This window comes from Amblyomma mixtum, chromosome 3 (assembly GCF_055824585.1).
Source record: "Amblyomma mixtum isolate Tamu chromosome 3, ASM5582458v1, whole genome shotgun sequence".
Classification (NCBI taxonomy): Eukaryota; Metazoa; Arthropoda; class Arachnida; order Ixodida; family Ixodidae; genus Amblyomma; species Amblyomma mixtum.
Window position 1 is genome coordinate 398,751,378 of NC_143014.1, and position 17,562 is coordinate 398,768,939.

The 17,562-nt window shown below is 47.0% G+C and overlaps 2 protein-coding genes and 1 pseudogene across 5 annotated transcripts in view; 2 read left to right on the forward strand and 1 right to left on the reverse strand.

Annotated features, from left to right (window-relative positions):
- Window positions 1-17,562, forward strand: part of LOC149357316 (protein zer-1 homolog) — a 130,252-nt gene that overhangs the window by 103,717 nt on the left and 8,973 nt on the right. For 3 of the 4 annotated variants that reach the window (XM_089584531.1, XM_089584534.1, XM_089584532.1), the window contains one exon: window positions 10,378-10,475. In XM_089584531.1, the coding sequence (XP_089440657.1) occupies window positions 10,378-10,475 (98 nt within the window). Of the gene's footprint in view, window positions 1-7,257; window positions 7,369-10,377; window positions 10,476-17,562 lie in introns of all 4 variants that reach the window. The other variant, XR_016291805.1, reaches the window with a different exon arrangement.
- Window positions 11,532-14,206, forward strand: LOC149357317 (uncharacterized; annotated as a pseudogene).
- LOC149357318 (uncharacterized) lies at window positions 15,955-16,617 on the reverse strand. Its single transcript, XM_089575388.1, has one exon. The coding sequence runs from the start codon at window positions 16,615-16,617 to the stop codon at window positions 15,955-15,957; it is 663 nt and encodes a 220-aa protein (XP_089431514.1).

Sequence of the window (17,562 nt, forward strand, 5' to 3'; positions counted from 1 at the left end):
GACGACGTGTTTCGCATGGCCTTTGGTAAAAACGAGCTTCCGCAAATACCGCAGACCACAATTAAAGAAAAGGAAGAAAAACGGGAATACACGCTTTTCTCCTCACTTTTGCAGTGACGACCTCAAAACCCTATGACGACTTCTCTTATAGGTAGGCTGATAATTTTACCCTATTGCATTCTTTGGTGTGAAGAGAAATCATTGGCATGAATTTTATCAAGTTGTGTGCAGCAAAATTTCTTAAGCTTCTTAAGTATTCTTAAGTATTTCTTAAGTATTCCATAAGTGCACAAGGACTTGTTTTACAGTAATCCTTTCAGACACGCATTGTGTTCCATATTGAGAAAAATCAGAAAATTTGTGTATACCATATGTATATACGCGTAATGAGCCCACTCGCATAATGAACCAACCCCCCACTTTTGTAATTGAGAATTTTTCAACTGTTAGCGTTCTGTAGCGCATTCCTCAGTTTTCACACCGTGGCAGCATGCCAGGATGCTGCGCACTGACAACATCGCAGCTTGTTTGTTTCTTTTGATGAGAGCTCGAGGGGAGTATCGTGCTCAGCAAACTTGGCGGAGTTCCAAGATGTTGTGTGCTCTTGACAGAGGCGCCGGTTGCTTGCTCGGCACACAGGAACGCTTGAGCGTTGAAGAGGAGTGTAGCAGTTTAAACCGGAATGCTGTAAAGCATCCTCTACATTCAAATGCTATGGAGGAAAGAGGACCTTCAGACCCCAAAAGCGATTTGGCGAGTTTTAGATAGGGAGCAAAAATGACTAACCCCTCACCACAGCTAAGGCTTAAACAATCGCATTACACACTCGTAACTGCCCTGCAAGTTTATTTTATTTACCTCGGTGAAAGACACACACCTGACCGTCAGGGCCAGTGTGCAGCATGTTCACTTTACCTTGCCGCTATTGGCCGGTGCCGCCAGCTATCACAAAATTGTCAAGCACCTTTTGAAGCAAACACCTTTCAAAGTGAACAATGCTAAACACCAGTGACCACATGCTTTTGTTGATGATGGATGGCCAGTGGGCGGGCAGGCAGACGTAAGATGAAATTTCGACTCTCCCCAAAAAGTGGTGTGTTGCGGAGGCAACACACCACTTTGGCCCCAGCTTCCTGTAGACAGCACCTCCGGCCTGACCCGACCGAGGGAAATCGGCAGTCGCCTTTTCCTGTCCTCCCCTTCGTCTTTCACTTTCCTATCTCTCTCTCACAACTTTCCTGTATCCTCCTCCCTTCTTGGTTTTTCCTTTTTTCCTGGCGGTCAGGGTTAACCTTGTGTGGTTAACTACCCTGCATTACGTCATATTGGGTTGTAGTTGGCATGTACAGCTGGCGAGGGCAGGGCTTTTTCTAAGCTCCTGTCCCGTCCCCATGTTGGGCTCCATGGTGGGCGGCTGGCACCACAGCCGAAGGACACATACAATCCGTGGCTCCCCTGTCCCACAAAATGATCGCCCTCACAAAAGAGTGCGGACCGAAGTAACAGCTCTGTTCCTAACGATAAAACGAGAAACGTTCCCGAAGCATCGTGTGATACACAGTGAAAAAAGCAGAAAAGCCAGCCACGAAAATATCACGATTCATAGTTTCTAAGTCCCTTACGGATGGTTTGGGCCTTGGCTACAAGGTGACGAAACTAGCCACCGGCGACATACTCTCCAGATCCATGACCAAGCACAATATTCGATACTCCCAAATGTAACAAACTTTGGAAACATTGCTGCCTCTGTTTGTGTGCATTGATCCCTAAACACAGTGAAAGGTGTCATTTCTGAATATCATTTCCTGACCCTGATTGAGGGAGAATTCTTGGAAGGTCTTAAAGGACAAAATGCCACTGAAGTCCGCTGAATGAACATTCGTAAAGATGATAAGGACGTACCCACAAAGCTCAGTCCTGACTTTTGCCTCTAGCCAGCTTCCATAATTCATAGAAGTAGAATATCTGAAAATAACTGTACGTCCCTCTGTCCCAAATCCTCGACGCTGCTTCGACTGTGAGAAATTTGGCCGTGGCTCTTAGAGTTGTTGCGGCTGCAAAGCCTGTGCCAGATATGCACCAAATGATCATGAATCCAAGAACTGCTACACTGCACCACTGTGCACAAACTGTGAAGGGGATCACCCCGCGTACTCGAGGTCGTGTCCGACCTGGGAGAAAGAAAAGGAGATAATAACCATAAAGGCAAAAGATAATATAACTTTCAAAGGACCATGTCAACGATTCAGACAGACGCAAGGCACTTTCCTGTTCACAGCGAGAACAAATTTCACCAATGTGGTGCAATGGGGTAGTGCACCACACCGGGCTTCGGCGCCTGCCGAGGCCACACACAGTGAGCCTGAGGCAGGGCCATGCGCACCCCAGGCAGACTTGGTGAAAGCTGCCGTGCCACCCTCGAAAAAGAGCCAGCCGGCCTCTGGGTTGGCCACCCGCCAGGCTTCCCCCAGTCGGGAGAGGCCTGCACACATCACACCCGTGGGTTCTCCACGGACCTCCAGAGCCTCTAGTGATGAGATAAATGAAAAAAAAAAAAGCAAAAATCCCAATAATGGACCCAAAACAGGGACCTAAGTTCCCGAAATACATCCTCAAAAAATTCTACATGTCATTCCTAATACACTGCAGTTGTAGGGGGCTATTAAATAATTTAAACAATATAAAAGACAGCCACACTCTCACCTGTGGCCTGTGTATACAGGAAACAAACATAGGTCCCAACACACAAATATACTCAAGAAATATAAAAGTCTTTTGCTGCGACTGAGAGAAGGCAAGCCGGCTCTCAGGTGGCGTTGCCATCATAGTAAACAATGACGCTGCAGCTGTCTCAAAGAACTTGCAGCTCTCTCAAAGCTCTCTCAAAGAACACTCTCAAAGAACTTTGTTCAGGAGAATGGAGTACCACAGGGGTGCATTTTAAGCACAACACTCTTCGTGGTAAAAATGAATTCTATCGGCAAATTAATCCCAAGGTCCATTATGTAGTCACTCTGTGTTGATGATCTTCAGATAGCTTGGACGTATTTAAACAGATCAACATACGAACGACAAGTATAGGTAATGATAAATAAACTGGCAGCATGGGCTGATCGAAATGGCTTCCGTTTTTTCTCCACACAAAAAGTTTGCCATTCTGTTCGCACTCAAACGAGGCTTACAGACAATCCCACACTACACCTGAATGAAGCCGAATTACCAATAAAAAATGTACGCAAATTTCTTGGCATAACTGTTGATAAAAAACTCACATTCCTGCCTCACATAAAAGCGTTGAAAAAGAAAGCTTCTTAATCTCTGGACATACTCAAAGTCCTTTCACACAAACACTGGGGTTCTGACAGTGCAAGCCTTCTGCAAATTTGTCGCTCTGTGGTACGATCCTGCTTAGACTGTGGTTGCATTGTCTACAGTTTAGCAAGGCCGTTTTACTCAAAACGACTAGACCCAGTACACAATTTAGGTTTGCCTCTTTCAACTGGTGCATACAGGACATCACCCATAAACAGTCTGTATGTAGAAACCAATGAACCACCACATGCAGACAGGAGAAGCATGCTCACATGCTTATACATTCTGGAAATCCGTTCACTGCCGAAACATATCTGTTATCCATTACAAACATTAGTTACAAAGTGCCCATCTGGAACACTGTTTAACAATAAATCTCATACTACCAGACCACTGCTCTTGCAATTTGAAGAGTTGTTCCAAAATCTTGGCTCAATTGACACATTACTTGGCATTGCGCAGAGATGAGACCCACTACCTCCATGATACAATTTTCCTGCAATCTGCAGTTTCATTCTTACTCAGTTCCGTAAAAAAGAAACTCCACAACAACATGTCATACAAGAATTTCTTGCACTCGAAGAAGAATATAGTGTTTTTGCCAACTTCTACACCGATGCACGGTCCAAAAACAGATGTTTATGTTGGAAGCACAGTGCTACAAGGGAATTCGGAAGAAACATGACTTTCACATTGTGCATCCGTCTTCACTGCAGATTGATACACAGTCTGGGTGGCCATAGAAGAAGTATTAAACCTCACAAACAGTATTATCTGCACAGGCTCCTTAAGTGTACTTAGAGCTCTCCACTCTGGAGATGCAATCACTCCTATACTTAGTGACATCCTACACAACATACTAGTTATAGCCACAGCTCGAGGACAAAATATTAAATTCTGTTGGGTCCCAAGTCATGTCGGAATAAACGGCAACAAGAGAGCAGACCTGTGCTCTGCTGAAGCTCGTGGCAAGGAGTTAGAAAAGAAGATAAGCCCTTTAAGGGGGGGAGCCTCGTCTTGAAAAAAAAAATTTTATTAATGAGGTCACAGTCAAGAAATCTTCAGGGAATATGCATTTTTGTGTGCCAATTCTAAATATGTCATTTAATTTCATGTAAACAATTCCTTGAGCACTTATGTAATTTTTATGCCTGTATTTGGGAAGAGGGTTTTAAAAAAAGTTATTGTGGGAAACTTGCTGAAATGTATGCCATTGAGTTCTCTTGACACCAAGGGATGCAATAAGGGTAAAATTCCCTTCCTGCCTAACATAGAACTTAAGTTAAAGGGTTTTCAAGTTGTCGCTTCAGAAATGAGAAGAAAAGTGTGTATTCCTGTTTCTGCAGTGGCAGCTTCAGTGCCCTAGAACTCAAGTTCTATAATAGCCAGGACGATAATTTTACTCTTATTGCATTCCTTGGTATCAAAAGAACCCAGTGGCATACATTTCAGCGATTTTCCCGCATCAAATTTTCCTCAAAACTCTTCGCAAAGTACTTGCATAAGAACTGCATAAGTGCTCAAGGAATTGTTTTACATGTAATTAAATGACATATCTAGACTGAGCGTACAAAAATACATGTGCCCTGAAAATTTCATAACTATGGCTAGATTAATAATTTTGTTTTCAAGACCAGGCTCCCCCCTTAAAGGGACGGTGAGGAGAGCTCTATTAATATTTTTTTTATAGCAAAATCTGATAGTTTGGCATTTCATGGCTTTGTTGCCACTTGGCCGGCAGCAAAAGATGCATTTATTTCTTAGAAATTTGGATTCGAAGTTGAAAAGTTTTTCTCGCCGCTCTGATTCAAACTTGGGATTCTCTTATGATGACACAGGACTAAGTGACGTGAAACATGACGTGCACATGACGTAACGCAGACTCCTTGATTTATGACGGCCAGCAGAGCGGCCTAGCAGCAGCCGAAAAGAAAGCTACCGCCGGCCGCACGTACTTTCAGGCATCTATCGGCTATTGCGGCCGTCGCTACCGTCGCTTCGTTTACGTTTGCACCGGCGTTTTGCCAGTGTTACGATGGATCCCATTCTCGAAGTCGTCAACGAAGTTCTCGCATACCGCATACCCTTTAGCATACCGTGTACCTTGTTACCATTAGCGGAATACCGGGAGACCACCTACCGCCGGTGAGCAGGCGCTGATTGCCGGTGAGCAGGCGCTGATTGGTCCCGATGCTGCAGGCGCCCACGTAGCTGCCGGGTACGTGGCGCCATCTGGCGACGTCAAGGAGATTTGCGCATGCATTGGCTGCGCCTCAGTGATTTGTGGCTTCTCGTGTCCCAGTGTTACTAGAAGCATTGGTTCTAGCAACACTGTTTTGTCCTATGACGTCATCACGCTTGTACTTGCGAGTTTGGCCTGTGGCGGCGATACCTGTATTTTGGTTCTTGTTCTTTTCTATGTTACAAGTGCTTTGTTGTCAGTGTGAGTGGCATTTTTGTAATCAGGAGCTGGTATTCTGTCGATACAAGCCAACTTTAATTTCTCCTCAGTGTCCCTTTAAGGATTACTTGAACTTAGTACACCGTAAATTAAGAAAACATTGGCAGTCTGCTTGGAACAATGAAGTAAATAACAAATTGCACTTGGTAAAGGCAGGTTTAGGTGAATGGAAGCCTTGCACACCCAGGAACATTTCAAGAAAGTGATTCTCTGCTGGCTTAATATAGGGCACACACACCTTATTCATAACTTCATACTGACTAATCAAGACAAACCCCTATGCGAATCATGAGGTGATGAGCTAACAGTAAACCATGTTAAATTTTCTTGCAGGAAACTGAAAGCACTAAGGAAAAAACATTTTGCTGTTTTTTACAATGAACATGTTCCATTCCATCCAGCATTGCTGTTAGGTGAAAGCAGTCTGTAGCTGTAGGTTCCACAAATGTCATTTTAAGAAAACTTTTTGGTCATGTTTTGGTCTCCAAGACCAGTGTCGTCCCCCCTTAAAGGGAGTCTGCTGTGTGTGGAAGCAGAGGCGCCTGCTCAAGGGAGACATGTGAAGCCATTCCACACTTGCCTATGAACTGCGCATTAATCCCACATATTAATGCAAAACTAGGCCTGTGCAAATAGTGGGTTTTTTGTATCAAAGGGAATTCGAAGTGAATCGCAATTGTCTTTGAATAATTTCAAAGTGAATATTTCAAATACTTCTGGCTCACAAAAGGGGTTTAATGGCACGGTGGGCATTTTAAAAATATTTTTCTAACATGCAAAGCGATTACATGCAAAAAAGAAAGTGCTTTGAAGCTTTGTCACACTCGTTGAATCTGTGTTGACTTTCTCCTAAGATGGCCATTGGAAGTTCGGAGAATCAACCTACATGTGGAGCCGACGTATTTATGGGATGTGGGACCTGTTTGTTGAACCTTCAACTGCTCGTCTTAACTGCTATAGCATTATTGCATAGCTTTTAGGCGGTGCCTCCATGGACAGCTGTTAGGCATAGTGTGCCTGTGCGCCCAGTGCCACCCCCCCATGGTAAGCATAAGAAAGGCGAAATTCCAGAGGCCCGTGTGCTGTGCGATGTCAGTGCACGTTAAAGAACCCCAGGTGGTCGAAATTTCCGGAGCCCTTCACTGCGGCGTCCCTCATAGCCTGAGTTGCTTTGGGACGTTAAACCCCCATAAACCAAACGAAACCAAACCATGTGTCTTGTGCTAGCTCCCTCTCAGGCTAGTGCTGTCGCGCTCAATTAGCCAATTTCACGCAGAGAAGAGCGACTGTGGCAGCTGCAGTCAGCTCACTCATCCCGCGCAAATCAAAGGGGCCATGCGTATGCCTGTTAACAAAGACCACCGTGCTGGTACCGGTACTGGTGCGTGTGCACCATCGGTGGCACAAGCGCAGGAACCTCGCAGGTGCCTCGCAGGTACAGATCTGGGAGCTGCGCTCACCCCTCCTGGTGTGTGCATGTGCAGACCGACTCTGGTGTATACACGGGCGCTCAGGGCACACGGTGCGTATGCCTAGGAGGTGGCCACGGAGTCGGGGCTTGGCTGCACACGTACCGCAGTGCCATCCCTGAGGAGGTACGCTGAACCACACGAAGCAAGCATTGCAGGAGCGTTGTTGAATTGAGACGGATACCTCAAGATTTCAAATGCGAAATATTCAGATTGGCTCCAATATTGAATACTTCACCATTCAGCCGAATATTCAGAATTATCAAATACAGTAGCCGACCGATTTTTCGGACTCCAATAATTCAGACTTGCGCGATGTTTCAGACTTATCACGCACCTCATAGGAACGTGTACATTTTCACAACCGATATTTCGGACTTTTTGGAGTCTAAAAGTTCCCATCTTAGCTCACCCCCGGTGGACAGTCAGGGACAAAAGTCTCCGGACCACGTGTTCCTCAAACGAAGCTCGTAGCTCTACTATCAGACAGTGGCTGGAGACCGTACTTGTGGAGATGAAAGAACAAAAAATTAACTTTAGCTCCAAAAGTATGGTCTCCAGCCGCCGACTAATAACAGAGCCATCGGCTTCATTATAGGAACACATGGTCCGGAGACTTTTGTCCCTGACTGGACATTGCGTGCACCTAGTCAGAACCCCTACCATTCCTAGAGTCTGTTAGCTTTGTTAGTGCGGTGGACATGATGGGCTCCTGTAGGTCCATAACAGGAGTATCTGAAATATTGGGTTCCGTAAGTGCGTCTACCTGCTGATGGTAAACCCCAGGTGAAAATTTTTCTAAAGAAACTTTCATTGAGCACTCGGAAGAACATTTTTAGCACTATTTCCGAGTATCTGCTGCCATTTATGGATTTTAACCTTTGATATACTTGCTGCATGGTCAGGCAGGAGGACATCTACCCAATATTTGGCAAAGATGTTCACAGCCCTTGTGCTTCTGAAAAGGTTTGTCACTGGGATTAAAGGGTACATCTGATTATTTGTCGCATTTGGGGTAGGGGTTTCCCCTGGAATTTAAATTAGGGGCTGTGTCTAAACTTCTAGGGGGGTTGTTTAGGGTAGAGAAGTGGTAGTCGTTTTTAATTTATTTGTGCCGTTGATGTGTCGCATAGGACTAGCAACGCTTATGATTTTAACGCTGGTGGCAAAGATTGCAAACAATTGCCTCGCTTTACACTAGGACTGCAGTCATATTTATGAGCAGACAAAACTAAAGAACCAGGACCATGTAAAACTTGTCAAGAAGCTACATGGCATTTAAGATAGCTATAGCAGTAAACCTTATAAAAAAAACTGGTTAAACACCACTTGCGTCATGCAGTGTGTAAAACGGCGTAAATTGCATGCCTGTGCACTAGGCATAACAGATCAACTCAGTAATTAAACACGCACGCACCAGGAAGTCAAATCCATGCTGAACACACACAGCATACACCTGCAGCAAGTGAAATATAAACCAAGATATGAGCATCTGTCATATATGCTCACGCAATGAACCCACTTTTTTCTAGAAAAACTGGCATCAATTTAGAGGCAGGGTTCATTACGCGAGAAAAAAGTTTAGTCAACAGATTTTTGGGGGAGAGTCGAAATTTCATATACGTCCACCCACCTGCCTGCTTGCCCACCCTTTTACCTGTAACAAGTGAAGGCGGGCTAGTTGGTGGTTGACAATGGAGTGCATATTGCAACCGCACAAAACGACGAGGGACGAAGAGAGGAAAGCACAGGACAAGATGCGGAACTTCAACTATTGAAGTTCCGCGTCTTGTCCTGTGCTTTCCTCTCTTCGTCCTGCGTCGTTTTGCGCGGTTGCAATATGCACTCCATTTGCCCACCCTTTCATCTGTCTGGCCGTCTCTCCATCCAACCGTCTTCAAAAGCAGTGGTCAGACGCATGCGTTTCACCGGTACTTAGCATCGTTCACTTCGAAAGGTGTTTGCTGCACCGCGGCGCGATCCGACGATTTTGTGATAGACAGCGGCGCCGGCCAGTCGTGGCAAGATAGAGCGAACATGGTGAACTTCAACCAGCCCTGAAGGTCAAATGCGCATTTTTTTGTGAGGTTAAAAAAAAACTTGCAGGATGGTTACCAGTGTGTAACGCAAATGTTTGAGCCTTACCTGCAGTGAGGGGTTAGGCATTTCCACTTCCGATCTCGAGCTCACCAAATCGCTTGGGGGTCAAAAGCCTTGCTTCCTCCATTGCATTATTTCAGTGTAGATGACGTTTTCTAGCGTTCTGGTTTAAACTGCTACACTCCTTTTGATTCTCAAGCGCTCGCCGCCTTTCTGAGCACACAGTGACGCAGCAGTGCGCTGGTTCGGTTTGGTTTATGGGGTTTAACGTCCCAAAGCGACTCAGGCTATGAGAGACACCGTAGTGGAGGGCTCCGGAAATTTCGACCACCTGGGGTTCTTTAACGTGCACTGACGTCGCAAAGTACACGGGCCTCTGGAATTCCGCCTCCATCGAAATTCAGCCGCCGCGGCCGGGATCGAACCCACGTCTTTTGGGTCAGCAGCCGAGCGCCATAACCACTGAGCCACCACGGCGGCTACGCATCAGTGCGCTGAGCCTGGCACTTCTGTCAAGGGCGCACAACCTCTTGGCACTCTGCCAAGGTCTGCGTTGTGGATGGCATGAAAACTGAGAAAGGCTCATTAGCGACTATATAAGTACTTCCTACTAATAAAAAAGAGCTCAACTGCCATAGAAATTGTGCGTATACTCGACCACATTCCAAGCAGTTCCATCCACCTGGGTTTCTTAATATAACTTGTTGCTATAACACCCCCTTAGTGTGACAGCCCCCTAGGGGGTATGTAGGGAAATCACTGATTTGAGGTCACTGCTAATTCAGTATTGCTCTTCTCAGGCTTTAAGAACATCCGTGCATATGAAATAATGCTCATGAGTTTGCTTGTGCCATTGCACTCTCCACTGAATTATCTGCTCACATACTAATGCAACGCTCTGCTATGCTACGGAATGTAGTGCTGCGGCAGGGTGCGTTGGCCACTGTTTTTTCCATGGAAACGCAAACAGTGATCCTCATGCCTTTGAGCCTGGGTGACGGCAGGTGCTAAGGTAGGGGTCCTTCTTCTGTGCAGCTCCTTTGAACCGATCCTGCGGCTGCTGCAGTGCGAACACACCCCGGAGGCCCAGCACTGGGCTGTGTGGGCCCTGGCCAATCTCACTCAAGTCTACCGTGAGTTTGTGTCCCAGTTCCTCCCAAAAAAAAGTGTTGTTGACAAAAAAACGGGGATCATTACTGGTATTGGAACTGTTATGCGATCCTGACGTGTTCATTCCTTCGGCCATTTCATTGTCACATTGCCTGTGACTATGTACTGTTGCACATGGAGAACCACAGACTATAGCTTGGAATCCCTGGTGGCGTCTGCAGCAAGCGTGTTTCCAAATTTGCACGCACAAGTTGGGATTCAATACAAAGGTTTGCAGGGTGTCAGATGGGTACCAGGCTGCCACAGCTTTTCTTATTTTGTTCTTGACTGCGATTGTGGGGGGGGTGAGAGATTCGACTTTTCATGGAATGGACAAATAAGCTGGTATGGAAGATGGAATCAGCTGGCAGGAGCAGCCAGCAGCACTGAATTTACTTCAATTTTCACTTTCTTCAAATATGGTTGAGATTTTTAAATGGTTTCAAGTGGCAACCTAAGTACTTTATGTATTAAATGAAACTGCAATAGTGTTTGAATTACATATAATCTGGCAATTGTGAACAAAATGTCTAAAGATACGACCGACGTATCTAGTTGATTCTCATTGAAGATATGGGGGATGTCGCTGTAAGTCCATGGCTAATGTCACGTCCAACATGTGCACGTCATGCTGCTTGCTACGCGCTCTTTCCCGTGATACAAGTTACACGGCACATTTGTGAATTCGAAGGAACTGGGAAGAAAATTTTGTCGATTTTTTACATTTCTAGTAGCCAGCTTTCTCTACTTCAATGCAGTGATGTCATAGCATCTGTATAGGTGGTTCTCTTATCAGATGGCACTTTTGGTTTATGGTTTATGGGGGTTTAAAGTCCCAAAGCGACTCAGACTATGAGCGGTGCTGTAGTGAAGGGCTCCGGAAATTTCGACCACCTGGGGTTCTGTAACGTGCACTGACATCGCACAGAACACGGGCCTCTAGAATTTCGCCTCCATCGAAATTCGGCCGCCGCGGCCGGGATCGAACCCGCGTCTTTCGGGTCAGCAGCCGAGTGCCATAAATATTGAGCCACCGCTGAGTTAGGGGAGTGCGAATATTTGAAACTTGGGATAGTTTGTAAATATTATTTACTATTCAGTTCACTTTGTACCGCACTTTGACTGTTTGAACTCTTCAAACCTCAGCAGTTGGAGCGCAACTTTTTCAAATGGCAGTATCTTGCACTTGTTACATGAGTTAACTTGCTTTTTCCTGATGGAATCGACTGCCAGCATGTGGCGTGATAATGCTAGGCCCTGCATAAATCAGTGCACTGACAGCCACCGGGAGCCGGCATGTCACCACGGCAGCACCACGTGGCATGTCACTGTGTCATGACAGCTGGCTGCGAACCTGAATATGCGGAATGCCTGTGCTGCTGTGGTTAGAATCAAGAATGTACTCCTTAGTCCACAGTGGACAAGAGAAAAGCGTGCAACAGGAACACTGGGGCTCAGAGCCAGCCTGCGCAACCGCACCATGCAGAGCATGGCTCGAGTGCTGGGGTGTCTAATGGCGAGGTTCTCTTTTCACGCCTTCAGTTCGTGGCAGTGTTTGGGCCAAACAGGGGACTTGCAGTCAGACGAAGCCGATGCGCAAGGGCTGCGATTTGTCATGGACCCGCGTTTGGGGTGGCATTGCACAACCGGTGCTCAATCTATAGGAGTCGGGTGAGAGCATGTGGAAAGGGTTGTCCCGCTCTTGTTTTGGCTCAGGTTGCTGTTCTTGTGTCCGTTTTGCGAGCTGTCTTGTTGCGTTGTGCCTTGACCCTCAGACAATCGGCCACTGGCATCACACCTTCAGTGAGGAGCTATCTGGTCACCTTACAATCCTTCATGGCAGCTTTCAGTAAGTGCCTTTGTAAGCGCTTTCAGTAAGCGCCAGACATCCGGCATTACGTGACGCGTACCAATGGTGCATGGAGGTAGGAAAGAAGCCCTCTCCATCCAAGCCGCTGCACAGAAGTGTGCCGAAAGTCACGTGGTTTCTCAAGGACTACTCTCCTTAACTCTCTCCCTGCTCCATGCCCAGAACTTATATAAGTACTGCATTTTGTACACTGGATTCACTTCAGAGCCTCTTGAGTCACTTTTGCAATTTCAGTCTGGCTATTTCATAAGTGTTCGTGCTTGCTCTCTCGAGAATGTCGTCGATTCGTTGGGATCCCAAATTCTGTGAGATGGGCTGCATCTTGGATGGCGAAATGGTCCGAGAAGGGTTTGTGAAAAGCTTGCGCCTCGCACCTCAGTCATTAGCCGTGTGACCCCAACCCTCCACAAGCTCGGCAGGCCGTCTGGCGATGCCGGAGTACTGGGGCATTTGTGGCCAGCTCGGCTTTAATGACGCCTGGCCGAACTGCGATGGGGAAGTGGTGACATACTGCCACGCTTCAGCGAAGGGTAGGCGAGCACAGTTTTGGTGCAGTAGATGCAGAAAGCAACTTTCGCAAATCCACCGCTGCGTTGCAAGGGTCTGGTGATCTGCACACGAACGGAGGTAATTTGTCCAGTTTTTTTGCCCGCAAGTACTGTCTAGGCCACCCTAAAGTGAAACTGCCATGCTCAGCTGTGCTGTACCTCACGTTCTGCATGGCAAAGGAGACCCCCGTCGCCAGAGAGATGCAAAACAACGGGATCTCAAAGCAGGCCTCCACTGACTGGACCAACTACGTCCACGAGATCTGCTGCGCTGAGTTCTCAGATCAGTGCCTGATTGGTGGACCTGGTGGACAAGTACAAGTGGACGACTGCCTCATGAGGGGCAAGCAGAAGGCTAACAGCGACCGGCTTTTGGCAGGTGACAGCATGGCACCGCACTGGCAGAACAACTGCGGCGGCGTAGTTGACCGTGGCCCCTGGATTTTTGGGATAATCTGGGTGACCACGAAAGAGTTGCACCTCTTTCAAGTCGCTCGGCGAGACGCGGCAACTCTAGGAGCCATCATCGCCCCCAACGTTTGGCCGGGGACCATGGTCATGAGCGACTAGTGGGCGGTCTATCACTATGTGCCGGGGCTGCTCGACAGCAACGGTGTGGACCTGAATCTCACGCACAACACCATAAACCACTCGCAGTTCTTTGTGGACCCAGTAACTGGTGGCCACACCCAGAACATCAAGAGTTCCTGGCAGAAAGAAGACCAAGGCCCGTCTGATGAGAAGCGGGTGGAAGCTGACACCAGAACTCACGGAGTCTTACCTTTGGTGGCTTTGGCGGCTTTCTATTAACGGGGGACAGGGCTGCCATGACCACTTTCTCCGACTGATGGAGGCCATCGCAAGGCACTATCCCATGTGAAGTGGGCCCCCGTCATCTCCAGCACTACACGAGGCCCTCCAAGTCTCAAAGCTGCTTTGCCAGCTTATTTTTTCACGCTCCCTCTCGGGGCCACCAAATGAGCCTTGGCAGAGCTGGCACGATGCATATCACTCGCTCACCTGAGTTCCCCTCTCTACATCAAGTTGGCTATGTGCACACATCCAGTGCAGTCGTAGGGACAGGCTAACTTAACGCTAATTTCTTTTACATCGCCATACACAAGGCCACGTATATAATGCTGAAGGGAGTTGTGACGGCAGGACACGTACCCGATAAAAACTTTTGCACGTGTTATTGTGCAATAGAAAGCCACGAAAGCATGATGTGGTAGAAATATGTGGACTCGATGATCAGAAATGTGTGCACAATCGCATTGTTTGCACAAAAATACCGCTCGACCACATGTATAATACAGTAGAACCCCGCTGTTACGTTCCTCACTGCTACGTTTTCCCGGCTGTTACATCGTTTTCTTCGGGTCCCGGCATAGCTTCCATAGGATCCAATGTATTGGGAACCCCGCTGTTACGTCGTAGCCGAGGAAACGATCCCGCATGATACGTCGCAACCGGGCTCCCCGAACCCAACCGGGCAATGCGCGCCAACCGGCATTTTGATTTTTGACGAGTCTTGGCCAGGCTTGGCTACGGAACTGGCTGCAAGAAGCAGCACGCGAGTTGGAGAGGCCGCCACTAGATGGCTATCTGCCTCACACGCCGAACGCCGCGATGTTTATCGTGGGAGGCGGTGAGGAGGAGGCGCGCGGCTGCGGTTGCTTATCAGTGCGTCTTTTCTTTCACTCTTTCTTTTTATCTTTTAACTCTCCTCTATCTGCAAGTGACAGCGGTGGTGGCTCGGCTGGAGCCAGTCGGCAGGGCCCGTGCAATTTCCTTTTCATCCTTCTCTCAGTCGCAACAACATCTTTATTGTGCTTTGATGGCGTGATAGCGTTGAGTAAGCGGAAGGGGGCTTTCCCTTGAGGAAAAGCTGGACGTACTAAACGCAGTCGACAGGCAGCCAGGGCGGCTTACGCGGAGCAGCGCGACGAGCAGCCTACGAACATTTCAGTGCTTGACGCTGTGCACAACGTCGCTTCAGCGTGGACTGCAGTGAGCGCGTGAACTGCACAGCACTGCTGCGTGCGTGCGGTGTGGCCGCACCGCAAAGCGACGCTGACAGCAATGCGGCCTTTGCTATTGAGAAACGCATTGTTCTTTCCAGCGAGCGAAAGAAACTGCAATCCACCATTCTCGATTTTTTAAAGTCCTAAGGTCAATTTGCGGAAATTAATTGTTTCAAGTCAAAGCTGCACTGTTTTCATTAATTTTCGGTGCTTTCCTCACTGTTGCGTTTTCCCGGCTGTTACGTTTTTTTTCCCGGTCCGGTGAGAAACGTATGAACGGGGTTCTACTGTACAGCACAGGATGCGACAAAGCACGATTAGTTCGTGTTTTACGCATGTAATTGTGCGACAAGCCGCCCAAAGGGGAAAAGGTGGTAATATTGCGTCACATGACTACACACCGCCACCGCAGACACGTCGCCGAATGAAGAAAAAGGCGAGAAAACTATCCGCCCCGCATCTTGCCTCCACCCCAGACGAACACCACCTAGACTTTTTAAGGCCTCTCCACGGTTTCGTGACGTCACCGTACTGTGACGACCCTGTAGGTTTGGCTTCCACGCCCGCATGGCTTTCCCACACAGTTCCGTGCGATTGTGCCGTTTGAAAAGAAAATTACTTTTATTTTTTTCAGTCGTGTTTTGCTTGCGCAGTGCTTAACTGAATGTTTTTTGTTTTTGTTTCCTTGAAGGTATAACCAGTTGCATTTCGACGGACTATTACTGATTTCATATCAAGGCATGGATGTATGAAGATACATTCTTAATATTTTTTATTTAAAATGAACAATGCAGGAGACTTTCGCAAGTAAGTTTTATTTTCAGAAGAGAATTACGAGCCAGTAGGAGGTAATCAAAGCTGTTATACCACTGAATCATAGAATGCAGTAAGCAAAGACAACCAAAAATTGCTCAGCAAACACAAGAAAAGATGCAGTTATAAAAACACAACACGAAAATCGGTTTCGAAACTCTGACATAGACAAATAACCAACAAAAACAGTCACAAGCAAAAAGAGTGGTCAGTTCTTCAATGTCTTCAATTTTTGCTCTTTTTCTTTTGCAGTCTTTTCAACAATGAGTTGATCATTTCTTCTTTTAGAAAGGTTTTTTAGAAGCATGTTTGCTGCTTCAATTAGGACATAGTGCATTACCAACTGTGGAGCGTGCTCATTACCACACACATTAAAGTCAATGCCGTCGTTTATCACATCATGTGTGAGTGCCAAGAGAGCCTCCTTTTGATTTGGTAGTGCATGAAATTGTGTCGCATACTGTTTGCTCTTCAATTTGTCGAGAACTATTTCAGCTGTAAGAACAGCATTTACTATGGCAGGCTGTGGAAACTTGAGACCTCCATGGGTCATGGCCTTGACTAATTTCCCACCTTCAACCTCAATGTTATCTTCTAGTATTAAATTTTCTTTGCAAGCCATGCACAAAAGCTTTTTGAATGCAGCATGGGCACAGTAGCCAGCAGCATAGGTAGTTGCTGGGAGATTTGGTACCTTCTTGTCATAGTCATCGTCTATTACCTCAATGTCAAAATTGTCAAGTACAACATCGTTTGCTGCCTCCGTTTCTGGGAGCTCCAGAATATTTTTCAGACAAAGCTTTCGCTCAGACTCATAGGCTTGTCTTATGGAAATGTGGTACAGTCCAACCTCGTTATAACGAAGTCGCATTTTGCGCGGAAATTCGTTCGTTATATCCGATATTCGTTATAAAAGCATGCACTCAAATTCCGGCAGAAAAGGTCTGTTAATAAACCCAAGTAAAGGCACTTTAGGATGGACAGCACAGGGTTGAAAAAATGCACTATTTTTTAATTTAACGCGTGGTATAAGCATGTCAAACCTCGCCTTGCATTTCGTACTGGAAAGCAAGAGCGAACTCACAAGTCGGGATGCTGGCCAGGTGCAAAAACTAATTTACTTAAAAAACGACGTAATCTTCGTTGGCGGCACTTCACACTATTTGACAGGTTAAATTTTTCGACGAAATCAACACAGAGCAGTGCTTTCCCGATGTCAACTGATTTGGCCACAGGTAGGTTCCCGAGGTACCCCCTCAACTTCGCCATCTTCACATGCATTGCTGTTTGTAGCATCATCTGTAGAAACCACCTGATCAACAATTTCTTGGTCGGTCAGTTCGGGCGCCACAGCCAAGTTGTCATCTGCACAGATGAATTCCTCGAACGTAACGTTCGGAACCGCCAGTTGACGCCATCACGTCTCTCCGAAATTGTCCGCTTGCCTTCCAGTTGCATGCGGAAGCTTTCTGCCTACTTCTCGCAGTTCTCGGCGCCAACGGCTGCTTCTTCGCCAGACAAGATGTGGCAAACAATCCGACGGCGGTCATTAAATCGCTGCAGCCAGCCACTGCTTGCATAAAAGTCATTGTGGCCTCAGACGCAAGTCAGACTTCTCGCCTCCCTTTGAAGGACGGCACCAGACATAGGCAGGTTACGCGCTATAACGTCCTTGAACCATGCAAACAAAGCATCTTCAACATCCTGGTGGTGACAAAGCCTTATACTCTTGCTGTCATTCTTCACAACGCCTGCAGAGAGGACGTTTGCAACCTTCTGCGTTGCGCTCAAAATGGGTGATATAGAGTGCTAGGCG

Coding starts and splice junctions, on each gene's coding strand:
- LOC149357318 (XM_089575388.1), bottom strand. CDS start 16,617: ATGCGACTTCGTTATAACGAGGTTGGACTGTACCACATTTCCATAAGA.